General features: G+C 39.0%; 2 protein-coding genes across 3 annotated transcripts; one reads left to right on the top strand and one right to left on the bottom strand.

Annotated features, from left to right (window-relative positions):
- Positions 1–1,943: 1,943 nt before the first annotated feature.
- On the top strand, positions 1,944–7,179 carry LOC306869824 (solute carrier family 25 member 35). The gene is made up of 5 exons (XM_079416746.1): positions 1,944–2,601; positions 3,316–3,381; positions 3,650–3,802; positions 5,107–5,241; positions 5,405–7,179. The coding sequence occupies exons 1-5, from the start codon at positions 2,230–2,232 to the stop codon at positions 5,573–5,575; spliced, it is 897 nt and encodes a 298-aa protein (XP_079272872.1). The 5' UTR covers positions 1,944–2,229; the 3' UTR covers positions 5,576–7,179.
- Positions 6,018–12,539, bottom strand: LOC306869826 (ran guanine nucleotide release factor). Of its 2 annotated transcripts, none has more exons than XM_079416747.1 (6): positions 12,437–12,539; positions 10,461–10,539; positions 10,004–10,120; positions 8,988–9,150; positions 8,377–8,471; positions 6,018–8,206 (listed from the first exon to the last, which is right to left on the bottom strand). In XM_079416747.1, the coding sequence occupies exons 2-6, from the start codon at positions 10,523–10,525 to the stop codon at positions 8,095–8,097; spliced, it is 552 nt and encodes a 183-aa protein (XP_079272873.1). In that variant the 5' UTR covers positions 10,526–10,539; positions 12,437–12,539; the 3' UTR covers positions 6,018–8,094. The 2 variants fall into 2 exon arrangements, with proteins under 2 accessions (XP_079272873.1, XP_079272874.1); XM_079416748.1 differs by having other exon boundaries at positions 12,490–12,535.
- Between the last annotated feature and the right edge of the window lie 7,519 nt (positions 12,540–20,058).

Raw genomic sequence — 20,058 nt, 5'->3', positions numbered from 1 at the left:
CCAAAATAGAACTTGATAAATTTGGTATAAACTCCACTCGCCGTGTTTGGAGGAAGAAGGAAGAGTACAATCCCAAGAACACCATCCCAACCGTGAAGCATGGGGGTGGTAACATCATGCTTTGGGGGTGCTTTTCTGCAAAGGGGATAGGACGACTGCACCGTATTGAGGGGAGGATGGATGGGGCCATGTATCGCGAGATTTTGGGCAACAACCTCCTACCCTCAGTAAGAGCATTGAAGATGGATCGTGGCAATGACAATGACCCCAAACACACAGAAAGGGCAACTAAGGAGTGGCTCCGTAAGAAGCATTTCAAGGTCCTGGAGTGGCCTAGCCTGGAGAAGACCTGTATGGAGGAGTGGGCCAAAATCCCTGCTGCAGTGTGTGCAAACCTGGTCAAGAACTACAGGAAACGTCTAACCTCTGTAATTGTAAACAAAGGTTTCTGTACCAAATATTAAGTTCTATTTTTCTATTGTATCAAATACTTATTTCATGCAATAAAATGGAAATTAATTATTCAAAAATCATATAATGTGATTTTCTGGATTTTTTTTTAAATATTCTGTCTCCCACAGTTGAGGTGTACCTACGATGAAAATTACAGATCTCTCCATTCTTTGTAAGTGGGAAAACTTGAAAAATCGGCAGTGTATCAAATACTTATTTGCCCCACTGTATATAAATACCATTTTGGGTATTTTTTTTTTTTTTTTACATTATATTTTGGACTTCATGACAGAAGAATCTGACCATTTGTTTCTTTACTGTACACTCAGAGGAAGAACCACAAAATCCTGCAACACCTGCAGATCCCAAAGTCACACAATATGTGGATATGATGGAATGAGCTCAAACCTTTGTTTGTGTAATAGCCTGAATGGCCAATAAGAAGACCGTTTATTAATTTATGTTTAATTTATTAATAATGTTTAGCTTTTCTAACTAAAAGTGATTTTGGTTCTGTTATATCTGGTTAAAACTATTTAAATATATACTGTGTGTGTCAAGAAATAATTCATATTAAGAATTGTTTTGCTTTCTCAACTGGCTTAATCAAATGTTCTATGAAAGGAGTGTCTAGTTTGATTTTAGTTAGCGAGTTTTGAAGATCTTTGTCAAAATTACCTTGCAGTCCATCATAGGATCAGTCAGCTACAGGGGCACATTTTTGTTCCTTTATCTAAAGAAACCACTCTGTTTCTCAAGTTGACGGCACCACAGTGGCAAGGTTTTTTTTTTTTTGCCATTTTCAGTAAACAGAGGAGCTTTTATTCTAAGAGTGTACCTGAAAGATGAGAAGGGTGGAGGAACAAAAAGACAGATAACATCATAGGAAGATGCTGTTTGTGCCAGGTTGAACTGAACTCCCAGGATTGTGGACAATTGTCATATGTATCTACTCAACTTTACTCAACTGCTGTATTTTATTGGATACATTTTTAATTTATGAGTTGGTAACATTATCAGCTGCCACTGTACTTTTTTGCAGTTTAATAGTTTTTCACAGTAATTTATTCTATTTCAATACATCAGGATTACTATTTAGCATTTATTAAACATTAATAATTAGCATTTTGTTAGACTTTATTGTAAGGTGCCCTTGTTACAGTGTAACACAACTAAGTAGACTAGTGAGTAATATTACTTAACATGTACTTTACTATAATATTAAGGTTTGTTTTCAGGTTAGTTTCTTGTAAGTGTGTGTAATTTATTGTTATTAAGTAACAATAAATTGCAACAAGAACATTGTAAATAACCGAATATTCTTTACACAGGGAAGCTTTGTGTTATAACCTTTAACAGTCTGGTTATAACACAGCTGGGGTGCACATCAACTGCCTGAAGGTGTCACTTGACGTTATTTACAACCATCCAATCAGAGGACATGTAACAAAGGATGGGGCAATGCCTCTGTTTTGATTGGTTAAGAGGTCAGGCTGGGACCGGCGAATACAGTCTGACATTCATACTCGGTAAAATGTCCACGCGCATCGCATGACGGAGGAGGATTACAGAAGATACGCCTCTGCTGTTTACTGTAATTGTAGAAAAATGATATTGTAAAGGTATTTGTGAATTATCTTAACAAATACTTTATTAATACGCTGCATCATTCACTGGCTGCTAAAAAAAGAAGTAGGCCTAGAATTTATTTTTTAAAGTGAAATTAAAGAACTTGACCAGACCAGCACCTGTTTCCGGGAATTCCGCGATTGAAACATGGATTTCGTTCTAAGCGGCGTCGCTGCGTGTGGCGCTTGCTTTTTTACAAACCCTCTGGAAGTGGTCAAAACTCGAATGCAACTGCAAGGAGAGCTTAAAAGCCGAGGAACCTACCAAGTGTATTATAGGAATGTGTTCCACGCCTTTTACACGATAGGCAAAGTTGATGGGCTGGCAGGTCTTCAGAAAGGTTTGGTCCCCGGGTTGGTTTATCAGTTTTTTATGAATGGGGTCCGGCTAGGGTCGTACTCCATCATCGAGTCCTTGGGCTACATTCACACGGACGGAAGGGTCAGCGCTACGAAGAGCATCGTGTCCGGGGCCATTGCCGGTGTGGTGGGCGCTGTAATGGGCAGCCCGATTTACCTGGTGAGTAACGAGAATAGTCTCCGTTTCTGTCTAGTAAACAACGGATTAAGCACGTGTTTAGTGACAGCCAATCTAAATATCATAAACGCAAAGACAGCACAATTGTTCAAAAGAACAGAATGCATCAGTGGTGTGAACGAAATGGACAATTTCGAGTCTAGAATTCTGAGTGGATGAGAAAGAAGTCAAACGCCTTTAAAATAGCCAATATACTCAAACCTGTGACCTAATGCATGTCATTTGAATTGTATTTTATATTGCTCCAAGTTCGCACGTCGCTTAGCAACCGTAAACAGACTAATGCACTCTATAATTAGGAAAAAAATATTAATTAATATTGTTTTTAATTATTGTATAATTATTATAATAAACAGTAATGATAATTATACATGTGATTATTTATAAATATTTTAATATATTCAGAACGTTTCCATACACTGAAAGTAGATGATTTGTACTGCCAAGGTCCTCATGCATTCTATAATTAGAATAAATTGTTATATTATTATTCATTATATGATGATTTTTATAATAAACAGTAATGATAATTATACATGTGATTATTTATAAATATTTTAATATATTCAGAACATTTTCCATACTTTTGGGTTCCATATACGCTGAGAGTAGATGATTTATACTGCCAAGGTCCAAAATGGCCAAAAAGCGACAAGTAGCTTCAGTTTCCGACTTTCTATTTGTTATTTCCTTTAGGTAAAAACACATCTCCAGAGTCAATCTACTTCCTCTATTGCAGTTGGACACCAATATAAGCACAGGGTAAGTTAATGGTCACCTCACAGAATCATATAACATGACTGATTTTTTTCTTTCTTTCTTTGAATGTAACTTGAGAACTTTGATCTTCAAGTCAACTGATTTTAGGGTTGTGGAGGTTTTTTTTTTTAAGCTAGATCCCATCACATATGTGGAAATGTACTACGATGGCAGTTTTGTTTGCAAAATAGGAACCAGTCTGAATCTAAAAATCACACTGTGACTGTTTGTTATATATTTAATGTATATCTCTGCTTTTTCTTTGTGTCAGGGAATGATGCATGCTCTATTGGCCATCCACAAACAGCATGGAATTCTGGGTTTGTGGAGGGGTGCCAGTGCTGCAGTCCCAAGGGTCAGTGTGGGGTCAGCTGCTCAGCTCTCTACTTTCTCTGCCTCTAAAGAGCTGGTCACTGACCTACAGGTGAGCATAGGATATTTAATTTCAGCTGAGAGTTATTCACAGTAAGAATAGAAGAGGGGGTTGACATCTGTTCTTCAGACACTAAGCTTTTCCCATAAACTCAACAGAGCAACACCTGTTAATAAATATGATTGTCAGTTTCAAAACACTGACTGCATGAAGTAGCCTTAGCGATCCAACTCAGTCATATTATGTCTGTTTTTTTTAAACACTTAATGCCTCTTAGTAGAGATGTCTATTTAGCCTTGGACCGCATTAAATCAAACTCCCATGCCAAAATTGTGACTAGAAATATTGTCCTTTGATATGTCCTCCCAAAGCTTCCTTTTGAAAATATGTCAACAATGGAAAGACAGTTACGTCATGAAATACATATTTTAAAGGGATAGTTCACCCAAAAATGAAAATTCTGTCATCCATTACTCGCCCTCATGTCGTTCCAAACCCGTAAGATGTTTGTTCGTCTTTGGAACTCAAATTAAAATATTTTTGATGAAATCCAAGAGCTCTCTGACGTTCCATAGACAGCAAGGGTCCTACCACGTTCAAGGCACAGAAACGTAGCAAGGATGTCATTAAAATAGTCCATGTGACGTCAGTGGTTCAACCTGAATTTTATGAAGCTATGAGAATAATAACAAAAATGACTTTATTCAATGATTTCTTCTCTCCCCGGAAAGTCCTCCGCCATTATCGAGAGTACCATGACCCACATCTTTATTTTTGTTTTCTTTGCGCATAAAAAAGTACTAACTATATGTTTCTGTGCCTTGACCGTGGTAGGACCCTTCCTGTCTATGGAGGGTCTGAAAGCTCTCGATTTTCATCTTTTCTTCTCATCTTGTTCTGGAGATGAATGAAGGTCTTACGGGTTTGGAACAACATGAGGGTGAGTAATTAATGACAGAATTTCCATTTTTGGTTGAAGTATCCCTTTAAGCAAACCTTGTATTTAGGGCATTAGGCTATGCCGTGGATACAGTCAATTTAACACTTGCTTGATCTTACTACAACTAGGGATTTTTATGTTTATGTAAAAGGTTACTGTTTGCTGTATAATTATCTAAAAATATTATTGGGTTTTCTGAGAATGACCTCAGAATTGAAGAAATCTGCAAAAACAAACCACCTGAATTACACCACAGATACAGTTTTATTAACATCATCAGTTCATAGAAGACTGGAAAGGAAGTGTGGCAGGCAAGCAACATGAGTACATGATGACAATGACAATAACTGTCATTTATGGGAAAACAGTGACATGTTTTGTTAGTAATCAGTTTTATTTTTTTCTGTGTTTGTAGGTGTTCTCTAAGGGCAGCTGGTTAATAGCTCTGAGTGCTGGTATGATCAGTAGTGTAGTGGTTGTATTAGCTATGACTCCTTTTGATGTAGTCAGCACTCGACTCTACAACCAGCCTGTGGATCATCTTGGCAAGGTGATCTACCAGATGTCATCAACATATAAAAATTTGTTCACAAACTTTTACTGCAGTTATTTGCCTTGGTGTCATTAAGCACTTGCATAACTAGTTTCACCCACATATTGATGAAGCTGGTAAATACAGAATTTATTTCACTCTCTGTACTTTTCTCCTGCAGGGCATATTGTACCGAGGGTTTGTGGACTGTTTCTCTAAGACGCTGAAGAAGGAAGGTATGACTGGTTTGTATAAAGGTCTCGGAGCCTCCTACTTCCGCCTCGGACCCCATACCATCCTTTCTCTACTTTTCTGGAATGAGCTGCGCACTTTGTACCATAGCTACAGTTAGCATCTCGCTATTGCCTGCAACAGCAAAACATCAACAAACAAAAATGTTTCCCTGATTTGCTGATTAAAGAAGCAGTCGAGCACTAAGGAATACAATAGGCCTGTGCTGTATTGTGAATATAGTCACAGCTAAATGCTGACATTAGATACAATGTGCAGCAGAGTGCTAATTGCGTTTATAAAATAAGATTTTTTTATTAAAACATTGTTTAATTAAGCATTCATGTGGCAGCCTTCCACTAGAAGATATAGTTCCTGATAACAATGTTGCTATGCAACAAAAAAATAATAATGTGCAAGCTGTGCAGTGATGTGGTAAACCGAGCCATTACAATACATCATATGATCAAATAAAACAGCTGGAAGGCTGCACTGACCAGAAGTGGAATGATTTTTTTTCCAAATAATAATAATATTAATAAAACTCAATTAGAATGTAATGTAGTAGGATGGAGTATTTAGTTGATCAGTATGCTGTTATACAATCACACTCCAGCAAATTTGCATATGGTTTTATAGAGACAGAACACATGTACACTTCTGTTTAATTATACAAATTAATTTCTTGAATTCCTGATTCTGATCGGCTCATGTTCCAAATGCGTAATTAATTTTCTATGACTACAAAGTAGTTCTAAATTATTGACAACATTACAGTTCAAGATGATTTCATCACATGAAACGTTTTGCATCTTGAGAAAGATGCTTTGAGGAAGCAGTTCTGCAAAAAAGAGTGTTTAAAGAGGAAACTTCTACAAACAGTTACATCATTGGTAATGTGATAAAGTGGAATAACTCTGAACAATTAAGTTTTTGATAATTAATGCACAATCCATACTTATGCATAAAATGGGTTTTCAGGGTGAACTTATGTCATTGCTTTTTTTTAAATCAGCTTTTTTTAAAAATGACACTTTTCTTAAAGATTAAATGTAATCCGCTGCATCAGAATCACTTGGCTAAGCAAATTTATTTTACTCTAGTGTTAATCATATGATGTACTGTAAATGTTTAATTCTCATACAGAGATTACGTGGAATGACTTTAACACAACTTTTTTTCATTTGCTTTTTTGTTTTTCCTTTGACTGGACAACTATAATTATTAATCATGATGGAAGGAATATGACTGACTTTTGAGTAGTTAGAAGTTGGAATGAAGTTGCACTCAACTGGTTAAATAATAACAACAGTATTTTCTCAACCTATTTTTGTCTTGTTTGCCAATGCCTTTAATGTAAGAATGTCTTTTCAAATGTCTTTGTTTCAAACTTGGTTCCTTGGGTGGAACATAAATCTACAAAGCAATAGATATAAACCTTATCACTTTTGGTTGTACAATTAACAGTTTCATTGCATGTTCTTCAAGCTTCTTTGAGAACATGACATTATTTGCAGAGAATATTAGGAGAATAAGACACTATTCAGTGGACCAGAACAATGGTCACCATTTGCCTTACATTACATGTGCTGTACTGAATGAGCTCTTTGATGCTTTGGAGAAATTAATGTAACATTAAATTATTTACTAAAATACTTAAATTGTATAGGTACATATTGGTTCTGTAACATAAGATAATATATAATTTGAGAATAAACTATTTTTAAAAGAATGACTTGTGTTTTCTATAAGCGTGACATCAACAATGCAATAAATCCATAGTGTACAAATACACAATACTGATAATCTCATATTAAAAGTTTCTGGACACTCAATTCACACTTATAAATGTCTGAATGTCATTGTATTAATCAAACCATCAAATGGCATCAACAAGAAAATAAGCCTAAACCTTTTTTTTTTACTTAATTATCTGGTCCCAAGGTCAAAATTCATTTTGTTATCATTTTGATTCCTGTACCTATAGGTTTATGATTTATAACCTTGTTGTTGGTTCTGATTGTGCTTTTTTTTTTTTAAATAAAGGCCCCAAAATTATATATGCCTTAGTGTTTACAAGTTAAAGACAAGTCAGTGAAAGTGTCTTACATTTCAGGAAAAACTTATTTTCAACACAGAGTTTCAGTAAAGTTGTTAAACATTAGTTTTGTTGTCAAGTAATGGAGATGTTTGAATCTGCAAACAAAAGACAATGAAGACTGCAAACCTTTGAGAGAACCTTAAGAAAACTCCAGAGAAATTTTCCTGAAAGAACCAGCATAAATATGCGACAAGTTGCGTAAAAACACTGGTTTTCAAATGCGAGTCAGTTTCAGGAAGACAATGTTTTTCTTTATAAAAATGATTTATTTTTGTTTTTTTACCAATAACTCAAGATTCTATATTTGTACAGTCTTATGAATCAGACAACTGCTAAGCCTTGCACTACAAGAAAAAATATTTTATACAGACTCTAGCTTTCTAGCTGTGTTTTAACCAGTTTAGCCTGTTTAACCTGTTAACTTTGTATTTCAATCTGTTCAGTCATTGTAAAGGCATAACTGTAAAAGCTTCTGTGAAAAAAAAACAAAAAAACTTTTTAATGGAAACCAACTGCATTTAAATGTAAACGTTAAGCATCTACCCAAACACTCCAGGGTCAAGTAGACAGAATGACTGCAGAACACCCTTGAAGTCCTGTAGTGTCCATGGTATAGCAGCCACATTTTCAACGGCACTGCTGCTGAGGGGACTGAGAGAGAAGATTTTAAATCAACCCTCTCGCACTATACATATTAGGATAATGATTATATTTCAGCATCTATTAACACCACAAGTATAAACTTTATACAGCATCTGGGTAATACTAGTGTGTATGGGGAAAAATTATTGGTTTAACCTCTATATATTTAACCAACTCACTTGATACAAACAGGATCGTTGAACGTCACTAAGATGTCAGTGGTGTACTGCGGCAGACGAAACAAGCACAGGTGAATGTTCACAGTGTTCTTGGCCTATGAAAAAATGTAATGTAAGCTGATGAAAGGAACAAATATTAATAACTTATGGTTTTGCAATCCAAAATAACCCTAAACCACCCACAGAAAGCTGGTGAATCATCACTTATGGATGAGGAAATTCATGAGGTCAAAGCAAAAGTGATCTGTGACAGATTTGGATCTTAAACCCTCAGTTAAGGGATTTCTTTTTGCATTTCTTTTGAAGGACTTTCTATTTCTATTAAAAAAAACAAAAGAACAACTAGAAAAAAAAGTGAGTGAACTAGAAAGTAAATGCTGTTGGTGTTGGACACACTGAAGATTTACCGTGTCTAACTGATTAATCGTCTTGATTAGCATTTTTGTGTATATGTATGGCCTTTTCCTTTTTTTTTTTAAATGGACAGTCATTTGTACACAGTGCTAGATTTAGAACCTTTGTTTTTAGTAAAATAATTATGGTCACTGACTTCAGTGTTGTCTGGGACACATTAACATTTCCACTGCAAATGGAATGTAGTAAAGACACACCTCCTCATTGAATTTAGAGATCAGCTGAGCTCCAGACAGCAGCCAGGCAGAGCTGCATTCCTGCATTGATAGCTCCGACTGAAGGACCTGCTCCGCTCCTCTGACCTCCCAGGAGCTGTTCTCTACCGCCTTGTTACTTGCAGCCACATCCTCAAAATGATACCTGTCACAACAAAAACAAGAAAAACTTGTGTATTCCCATTATTAAAAAGTAATTCAATAATTTATTTCCTGATGTGTCCAGTGAACAGACAGAGAACAGTTAATAGTGAGTTTAAAGAGCCCTCCGCATTGCAGGTGATCCCACCCACCCGACACACAGCTTCTTCAGTCTGCTGCCATCAGGGAGGAGACTGCGGAGTCTCCAGGCGAGGACCAGCAGACTGAAGGACAGCTTCATACATCAGGCTGTCAGGAAGCTGAACTCCCTCCCGTCCTTGTCCCCCCTCCCCTCTTTCACCCCCATTTAACACAGCAACACACTAGGAACTCTGACTCTTTGCACTCTATCTGCCAGGCGCTTTATGCCACTTTATCGATCTAATTCTTATTTTTTTCCACAATATCCTCATTTGTATATTTGTATAGTTGTATGTACATATGTTTAAACTGTATTTATCTGTATCTGAACGTGTTTAATGTTAATTGTATGCACCAAGGGTCTGAGAGTAACGCAATTTCAATTCTCTGTATGTATGTGCGGTACATGTGGAAGAATTGACAATAAAGCTGACTTGATTACTTGATTAAAGCAACCATTCTGGCAATGGACTAATGTACTATGAATTATATAAAAAGCACACACTGAGAAATAAGCCCCAATGTTGGTGGCAGCAGGCAGGTTGGAGTTCAAATCTAAATTTGTCTGACCTTTTGAAATCTTTTGACTTCATTGTGTGCTGTTTTCTTACTAATTAAATCTACATAGCATTTAGTAGTTGCTTTTGTTACAAGCAACCAATCACATAGAAGATGTAGACCAATATATGTTGTAATGTTAAGAGACCACATGTTACCTGGCTGCATCAGCATCTTGCACTTGGCTTTGATACTCCAGCAGTTCAATGATAATACTCTGATCTGTCTGAGAGTGAGCAAACACTTCTTGATTATCAGGGATCTGTCTCAGTTCACTGCAAACAATAGGGAAGAGAAATATGGGTTTTTAATATACAAATCAGATAAATTCAAGCCACAACATGCAAACACAGGGGTGGGTTTGTAAATGGCGGCAACCTCAATGGAATAAAAGACAATCATAGTGTCGACTTGTATTATATAAATAATCACAACAACTATTATTCCACAAAATAACAATTAATTTGTCAGCTGTGGGCTGTTTACGGTTTTCAAGCAACTGAATGACTTACTTGACAGATTAATGTAGAACAGACACTTTGTGACATATGTGCATAGTACTGCACCAGATGTTACTTTACACTTTTTTTTTCATGTTTGCTTCTATATAATTACCTGACATCCTGGGCACTATGGGGAATAACAGCTGATAATGCACCGCCAAACAGAGGCCGAGCCATAGCTGTGCTCACTGCTGCAATGATAATGCCATTTAGAGAGGGAGTAAAATCTTTGTGAGGCAGGGAGAGTTGCCCCAAAACCTGCCAGCGCTAAAAGCAGCTACCCCTAAACTTGCCACCCCTGCCAATCTGATAGATGAGTGTGAACAAACAGACAATGCAGCCCAGGTCTCCTTCAATTCTTTTTTTTTTTCTTTAACCTGTCTGACACCTTATACAATGGGTACCCTTCAAACTGAAGGGTGCATCACTAAATGCAATGCTAGAATGAGACGATCTAGTAAGTGTGCATGGCTTCGTCATAAATGTTTCCACTCCTGCAGTCATGGCACGAAAATATTATAAAAATTATAATTTGAAGAATACTTTATATTTAAATTTAATTTCAATTAATGCAGTACAGGTAATGACCACTGTTTGTGGTTTCCCAGTGGTTCACATTACACACAGTTTAGAATTATGTGATTAATTTATAACAAAACAAAACCTAATGCCTTCACCTCATTTTTGTTTATTTATTTATTTTTGTCTCGCATAACAATGAAATTGAACAAGCTCAGTGTCAATTCATTTTCAGCTAGTTCGTTTTTAGTGAACTGGAATCTGTGCAAAGGATTGTAGACATGTTATAGGATATACGTTCAATGCCTCTGGTTACACCTTGTTATTAGTACCTATAATTGTTGATCAGTTAGGTACAATGTAAGAAAAACATATGTCAAAAGGTAATTTTCTGCTAGAACATTATTCATTAATTTAACATTTTTTCATTTTTTATTTAAACATATATCAAATTAACTTCTATGTGCTTGCTGCTTAAAAACAATGGTCGATATTTGCATTGATCCGACCATACAGGAAAGGCTTATTGGAAATGCAAATTCATTCTCTGCCACGCGGTGGCGCTTTAGGAGCGGCTTAATATAGCAGTTTCCACATAAACGCTGCTTTATCAGGCATTATAGGTAAAATAAAATGAAAATGCCACCAACACGTTTCTGAAGACAGCCGGTTCCCTTCAGACACATTCACACAAAGACATCCGTGTCGTGTTTTGATTTTAAATGTGCAGCGCTCATATTTATTCAATGACATCATTGCCTTTTGAAGTTTAATCCAGCCCTTTCCAACTGTAGTGTAGCATACTAACTGAGCAGCGTCTAGCTGCAGCCCACAAGATCCAGGGGGCGTGGTTGGATCCAGATCCAACTCCTCCCACCTAACATTTACCTAAACCTTCCAATCTCCACCCCCTAGATGTGGATCCAACCACGCCCCCTGGATCTTGTGGGCTGCAGCGAGCCGTACTTGTACTAACACTGCTAAAACTATAATTGTTCATAATGTGTAGTTTTACTAGTTAATAAGAAAATAAATCAAATCTAATTGTTCAACAATTCAATGTTGTATATGAAAAATAAAATATTTAATAATAAAAATTCGTTGTTTATATTACTTTTACAAATAGTTTACATTACGAACAAATATAAATAAACCTTTTTGGCTGAGATTTGAGTCATAGTTACATGACGTCATCCCTTTAAAAAACAAACCTGCCTTTAGCAAAAAAAACAAAACAAAAACCTGCCTTTAGCAACGTTCCCTTAAAATTAGTTGGCAACATTGGATGCGTCCTTTCCTTTGAGAAGTACTCATTATGTAATTCCGCCGTTTTTACCCAAAATGCAGCGCTACTAGGAGTGATGGGGTCTGGGGTCTGAGCTCCCCCTGCCTCACAAAGATTTTATCCTTACTAACAATTTATGTAACGTTACAACACTCATCAAAGAAAAGTATAGTCTACTGTGCTTTCAATGACCAACATTGAAGTCCTCAACACAACGTCAAATTTTTAACTGAACACATCGTAATTTAATCACAAAGTAAGATAAGTATATGACTTCAACTTACAATAAAATTAGGTCATAACAATACTTTCAACGTAAACCCTTCAGAGGACTCACGAGTGACAAGCCGCGTTGACTTCCCTCCATCAGCTGATACCGGATGTGATGTAAATTGAGGTCAAGCGTGCCCTCTAGTGGGGTGTAACAAAATATCAACTTGAAATAATGGAACTATTGCTGCGTCCCAATGTGCCTACTTATACTACGCCCTAAAAGTAGGTACTCTTTTGGTGAAGAAAAAGTACACACTTTTGAGTGTGTAGAAGAGCAGGCAAGCTTTAGGACTATCATGATGTCACACAACTGCGTCTTTACCTGTACCCCCCCTGTCACTGTAAACTGGCCTGCCAATAATCTAGTCACAGTTAACATCCTCCACATTTCATTTCATTTAACCTGCTGCCGTATTAGAGAGAAAAGAATAGCTCGTTGATCTGCCAGTCTGCTCATATCTTCTCCATAATGATGCATTTAAAAGTTAACGACCATATGGATGTCTATAAAAGTTCACATTGCTGTTGCAGATTAAATATAACACGGATAACAATAAATAAATATTTTATCACGTTAAATGTTGATTATTAGTAACTCAACCCCCTTTTTGCAAACCTCTCTAGCTAACCATCGATCGCGCGCATCCGCCACGTTTGTAGTTTTTTTCTAACGCGTTTTATTCGTGTTTGTAGTTCTGGACCGAATCCTTTGCCAATGCGCAATGGATTGTGGGCAATTACTAGCCAGTAGAGTGCGCACGGATCCACACTTCAAAAATCGACCTGAAATAGCAGACCATACGGGGGCCTTTGGCACACTCTTTTCAACATACTATGCTTTGGGACACACTCATTATGATCTCACATACTATTTAGGATGGATAGTATGAACATTGGGACGCAGGGAGTGTCTGAACTTATTTGACAAAATTATACATTTGTGAAGGAGTACCAATTATTTAGCTCCATTTCACAATATCTAAATGTATATTGATGATGTCGAGAATGCATATGCAATACTTATATTTAGATAAATTAGAAGAATATTGTACACTTTGAAAAATGTTTGGACATACTTGACTAAATTTATGATTATTAATATTACCTTTTTATGTTAAGGCATATGTTATAATAGTTCCCAGGATTCATTTCATTAAGCTGGTTTAGAGAAGCCCCGTTTGGCTGCTTTGAATAAAGAAATAATACGTTACATGAATTGTCCGAACAAATCACTTCACTGGAGTTAACTGTGCACACAGACATGTTTTCATACCTGTTTGTAGTTTCTAAACACTCACCAGGCTGTCCTGTCCCTTATGTGGGTGGGAGACATCATCAGGATTCAGTTCATGAAACATAAAGTGGAAATGAAACATACTTCCTTCATAAAATCTGACATGAATTTGCCAAGAGCATAGAAATGAAACAAAGCAACAGCCTTTCTCATCATGTTTAGTTAGGTCGTTATACTTTTAGAATTTCCCAACATAATTACAACTTTTGTTTGACATGCCATATATTGTAAGTGACGGTCAGTTTCATTCATCAGTTTCAAGCTGTCTTTACCATACATACACATACATCCACAAACATACATATTTTGCAGAAACAGGGTCATTTCTATTTTAGCTTCTGAGCCCTCTAACATATAAAATGACAGAAAGACTAAATGGGTATATAGTGGAACCTCTGGGAAAGTATTGTTAAAAAACTATTTTTCTTTGAGGCCTGACAAAACATATCAATTTACAAAACTAATGGAATGCAGAGTTGATATTAAAAACTGGATAACTAGTAACTTCCTGCTGCTTAATTGTATTTGTTGGACCAAAAACCTTCACATGCAATAAGCTAGAATACTGACTTGATGGATGTTCTGTCAAGTCTAAGATGTTTAAGAACATCAAGGAACCTGGATGTGTTATCTGCCAGTTAGGCAGCCTTGGCCTAATGGTTAGAGAGGACTTGTAACCTGAAGGCCGTGGGTTTGATTCTCAGTACTAGCAGAAAATGTAGGTGGGGGAAGTGAACAGCTCTCTTCCTCATTCAATGCCCACAACTGAGGTGCCTTTGAACAAGGCACCCAATTGTTCACTGCTGTGTGTGAATTCGGATGGGATAAATGCAGAAGACAAATTCCAAGTATGTTCTCATCACAAATAGTTCACTCAAAATGTCTATGATCATTGTTTGTTCTAAAAATATAGGAGTTTCTTTCTTCTGTTAAACACGAAAGAAAATAGAGAAGAATGTTGGAAACCAAGGTGCAGTAACCGAACTGGTACCCAGATTTGTTACAAGATGGCGCTGCGTATGGCTGCTGTGGTGTGGAACGCTCCCGTACTTTTGTTGTTTTTGTTTGTTTGTTCTGTGTTTAGTCATTCTCTTACTGTCAGTTTTACCAGAGACGAACTACTGGACATAAGGCAACACACACCGGACAATTTTTTTTCCGGTTTTTGATTATTCAGACGCTTTGTTGGATGTTTTGGTCGGAGGGGCAGCGGTCCTAGTCAAACGCGCGCTCAGACGGAAAAGAGGGAAGCGCGCCGGCGCTCTGGTTAAACTCCGCGAACGCGGCTTCCGAACTGCGCTCCCAAGCATTCATCTAGCGAATGTCCGATCCCTTCCTAACAAAATGGATGAACTACTTCTCCTCACCCACACAAATAAGGACTTTTCAAACTCTGCTGCATTGTGCTTCACTGAAACCTGGCTGAGTGAAGACATCACGGATAACATGCTTCATTTGCCGGGATATCAGCTGTTCAGATCAGACCGCATCACGGAGCTAACGGGGAAAACGAGAGGTGGTGGACTATGTTTCTACATAAATGAAGGTTGGTGTACAGATGTAACAACTCTGAAGAAGATGTGTTCTCCTAATTTGGAGGCCTTCTTCATAAACTGTAAGCCGTTCTATTCACCCCGAGAGTTTTCCTCCTTCATTCTCGTGAATGTGTACGTGCCTCCGGACGCGTGCGTGAGCGCCGCGATGCAACAGCTGGCCAAACAAATATCTGAAACAGAGCAAAGGTACCCGGACTCTTTTTTAATCATTCTTGGAGATTTTAATAAAGCAAATATCTCCCGCGAACTGCCAAAATACAGACAGCACGTTACATGTCCCACCAGAGACAGTAATATATTGGATCATTGTTACACAATAATTAAAGATGCATATCACTCTGTCCCACGGGCAGCTCTGGGGCTCTCTGATCACTGTTTGGTTCATCTCATACCGACGTATAGGCAAAAACTCAAATCTTCTAAGCCTGTATTAAGAACTGTTAAGAGATGGACTAATGAAGCAGAGCAAGATTTAAAAGCTTGTTTTGACCTCACTGATTGGAGTGTTTTTGAAGCCGCTGCCACCGATCTGGATGAACTCACAGAGACTGTAACATCATATATCAGTTTCTGTGAGGATATATGCATCCCCACCAGGACATTCTTATCATTCAATAATGATAAACCGTGGTTTACTGGGAAACTCAAACAGCTTTGTCAGGCCAAAGAGGACGCTTACAGAGGTGGGGATAAAATCTTGTATAACCAGGCCAGGAACAGACTAACAAAGGAGATCAGAGTGGCTAAAAAGAACTACTCTGAGAAGTTGAAAAAAGAACTTTCAGCCAACAATCTCGTCGGTATGGACTGGTCTGAGGAACATCACCATGTACAAGACACCACCCCCACAGTCTGTGGAGAATCAACAACTGGCTGACGATCTCAATGTGTTTTACTGCAGATTTGAAAAGGCCAGACTGACACCCAGCACCCGCTCTGATCTGCACTTCACACATTCACCTTCCCCCCCTGCAACCCCCCTTACTCCCTCCCCCACCATTCTACCTGCGTTTAAAGTCTGTGTAGAGGATGTGAACCGGGTCTTCAGAAAACAGAAATCTAGGAAAGCTTCAGGACCAGACGGTATTTCACCTGCCTGTCTAAAAGTCTGTGCTGATCAATTGGCCCCCATCTTTACACAAATCTTCAACAGATCTCTGGAGCTGTGTGAAGTTCCCTGCTGCTTCAAACGCTCCACCATCATTCCCGTTCCCAAAAAGCCCAAAATCACTGGACTTAATGACTACAGACCTGTCGCACTCACGTCTGTGGTCATGAAGTCACTTGAGAGACTGGTCCTGGCCTACCTGAAGGACATCACTAGACCCTTGCTGGATCCTCTTCAGTTTGCCTATAGAGCAAACAGGTCTGTGGATGACGCTGTCAATATGGGACTGCATTACATCCTGCAACACCTCGACAAACCGGGGAATTATGCAAGGATCTTATTTGTGGACTTCAGCTCGGCCTTCAATACCATCATACCTGACCTTCTCTCAGACAAACTGAGACAGCTCTCTGTGCCCTCCTCCATCTGTCAGTGGATCACCAGCTTCCTGACAGACAGGCAGCAGCTAGTGAGGCTGGGCAAACTGACATCCAGGACTCTCACCATCAGCACTGGCGCCCCTCAGGGTTGCGTTCTCTCCCCACTGCTCTTCTCCCTCTACACGAATGACTGCACATCAAAGGACCCCTCTGTCAAGCTCCTGAAGTTTGCGGACGACACTACAGTCATAGGCCTCATCAAGGACGGTGACGAGTCTGCTTACAGACAGGAAGTTGAGCAGCTGGCTGTCTGGTGCAGTCTTAACAACCTGGAGCTGAACATGCTCAAAACTGTGGAGATGATAGTGGACTTCAGGAGAAACCCCCCTGCTCTCCCCCCACTCACCATCATGAACAGCACTTCAGTAGAGTCATTCAGATTCCTGGGAACCACCATCTCCCAGGACCTGAAGTGGGACAATCACATTGACTCTATTGCGAAAAAGGCCCAGCAGAGGCTGTATTTCCTCCGCCAGCTAAGGAAGTTCAACCTGCCTCAGGAGCTGCTGAAACAGTTCTACTCTGCAATCATCGAGTCTGTCCTATGTTCTTCTATAACTGTTTGGTTTGGTTCAGCTACCAAAACAGACATCAGAAGACTACAACGGACAGTTAGGACTGCTGAGAGAATTATCGGTGCCCCTCTGCCCAGCCTCCAAGAACTTTACACCTCCAGAGTGAGGAAAAGTGCTAAGAAAGTCACTCTGGACCCCTCACACCCAGCTCACTCTCTCTTTGTACTGTTGCCCTCTGGCCGGCGCTACAGATCACTGAGCACCAGAACAGCCAGACACAAGAACAGTTTTTTCCCCCAGGCCGTATCCCACCTGAACAACACATAACACACCCCGGTACTGTACATCTGTAAATAACTCATCAAACCTTCATCTGTACATAGGACACATGCACATTCACAGTTCTGTCTATGGTCATGTCTCTTTTCTGTATATTTTTATTTTTATTACTATTGTTATTCTTAATTATTGTATATTCTCTTCATTAGTGTTCTTTATCACCTTAATTATATGTTGTCTGCACTATGTTTGTACTTTCTGTACTGGAAGCTCATACACCAAGACAAATTCCTTGTGTGTGCAAACACACTTGGCAATAAAGCTCTTTCTGATTCTGATTCTGAGCTAAGCCAAAGGCTACACTGTGAGAATAAAAATATATAGAACAACGGATAATAACCTTGCAGAAAATTACCAATATATTACCACAGCAAAATACAATACGTAATTCGAAATATGGGTTGAACACCTGTAAAAATCAATATGGAATGATCCTTCCTATTGACACAGTATATTGGGCTGTATTTTTTACAGACTTTTCTAAGAGCATATAAGCAACTGAACAATCTTCCTTCTAGAATGGGCACACTGGACCATGGAGCAGTTGAAGAAGGTCATCTGGTCTGATGAATACTGTTTTCTTTTACATCACATGGACACCCAATCTGCTGCTAATGTATAGGCGCTAGATACCATAGGACACCACGTTTCGGCAGCTCAAGAACAAATTACTGTAATTGTTAAACACCTCAATTATTTACTCATTCGTAGGGAAATGAGTAAATTACCCTAACATAATGAAAATTATGTTAGGGTAATTATGTTAATGAAAATTAACAGCCTGTAAATATAAAGTTAAACAACGCTCACTGAGGGCTTGACAGTTAGTGCACAATACATCAGGGGGTTATCTAAATTAACCGTCTCTTGCAATTATAATAGTATCAATTTATATACTTTAATTTCTGTGTGACAAAGTAAATACCACAAACTACATTGAGACATTTTGTGACAATTTTGATTCTGAGTTTTGGATTTTTAAAAGAAAGCAATACAAATAATGGGGGTATGAAATGTATTACATAGTGGGAAACTGTATGTAACACATCCTGCACTATTTGTATTAAAACAGCAAGAGCCTATAGTATGTCCTCATTTAGGTAATTAAGCATGGGTGTGGGTGTGTGTGTGTGTGTGTGGGGTGGGGTGGGGGGTCCAGGTAAACCCTATGTTATGTCTCCACAAGTATAGTAAATCAAGTAAGTATAGTAAGTAACAGTAAGTATAGTAAAACCTGACATTTTTGACCTTGTTGGCTTATAATAATGTTTGTATATATAAATGTTTGTATTAGGGTTGTGTTTAGGGGTAGAGTTATGGCATAAAATAGTTGGTAGAAAAATCATTATGTCTATAGAACATTTCCACAAAACATGACATGTGTGTGTGTGTGTGTATTTTACCCTGGGGCCCAGGTCAGGAAGCAGACAGACTGGCTAAACCGATCGTCTGCTAGCCGCCTCACATCACAGAAGTCAGTTAATTCTCAGCACATAGAGACTCCTTCACCTATGTCAGTCCTGTGTCTTGTTTTCCCCTCCTCTCGTGTCTCTATTTGACCTTCCTCGTTCCTGTGATCATTAGTTAATTAGTGCCGAGCCCCGTTTGATTAGTCCTCATCTGTTCCTCGTTGATTTCCCCATGTTTATAAGCCCTGTGTTTCCCTGCCTCTGTGTTCGGTCTGATTGTCATCAATGTTCGTCTCTCCCCAAGCTCATCTTCTTTATGTGGATTTCAATAAAGGATTACTTTTGGAATCTCCGTGTCTCCTCGCTCCTTGTGCCCCGAGAGGGATCTGACAGAAGACCGGACCTAACACAGTAAGCGGCGTCCGACATTTTTGTTTTCGTTTTTTGAATGTTTTTTGTTTTTTCCTCCGCGGCATGGACGCCGCCTCCCGCTTCGCCGCACTGATCCGCGGGGATTATCCCTTTTATGATTACGCGGAGGGATTCCGCAAGATCGCCGCGGCGATGGCGTGGGATGACACCACTCTTAACAAGCTGTTCTGGCTTGGGGTAAACTACCACTGTCCCGTGGACCTCCCAGACACTACCGGCCTGAGTTGGAGAGAAGGATATCTACCGGTGTCTGGGAAGCGTCCAGGGCCGAGCCAGCTCGCGTTGTCCGTGGCTCTCCTGAGCCCGCCGCTGTTTGCGCTTCCAGAGCGCCCCCGAGAAGCCGCGCTTTCAGAGCGCCCCCGCGAATCCGCGCCATCCGAGCGCCCCCGAGAATCCGCGCTTCAAGAGCGCCCCCGAGAATCCGCGCTGTCCGAGCGCCCTCCTGTGCCTGCTCCAGCTCTCCTGCGTCTCCGCTGGTCCCGTCCAGCTCTTCTACGTCTCCGCTGGTCCCGTCCAGCTCTCCTACGTCTCCGATGGTCC

Source organism: Barbus barbus (genome assembly GCF_936440315.1).
Source record: "Barbus barbus genome assembly, chromosome: 5".
Lineage (NCBI taxonomy): Eukaryota > Metazoa > Chordata > Actinopteri > Cypriniformes > Cyprinidae > Barbus > Barbus barbus.
The sequence above is the reverse complement of the archived record's forward strand: the minus strand, read 5'-3'. Positions and strand labels throughout refer to the sequence as shown.

Coding starts and splice junctions, on each gene's coding strand:
- LOC306869824 (XM_079416746.1), top strand. CDS start 2,230: ATGGATTTCGTTCTAAGCGGCGTCGCTGCGTGTGGCGCTTGCTTTTTT. Junction 3,803..5,106: donor AGCTGGTCACTGACCTACAG/GTGAGCATAGGA, acceptor CTGTGTTTGTAG/GTGTTCTCTAAGGGCAGCTG. Junction 5,242..5,404: donor CTGTGGATCATCTTGGCAAG/GTGATCTACCAG, acceptor TTTCTCCTGCAG/GGCATATTGTACCGAGGGTT.
- LOC306869826 (XM_079416747.1), bottom strand. CDS start 10,525: ATGGCTCGGCCTCTGTTTGGCGGTGCATTATCAGCTGTTATTCCCCAT. Junction 9,151..10,003: donor CAAGATGCTGATGCAGCCAG/GTAACATGTGGT, acceptor TTGTTGTGACAG/GTATCATTTTGAGGATGTGG. Junction 8,472..8,987: donor TCTCTAAATTCAATGAGGAG/GTGTGTCTTTAC, acceptor ATTTTTTCATAG/GCCAAGAACACTGTGAACAT.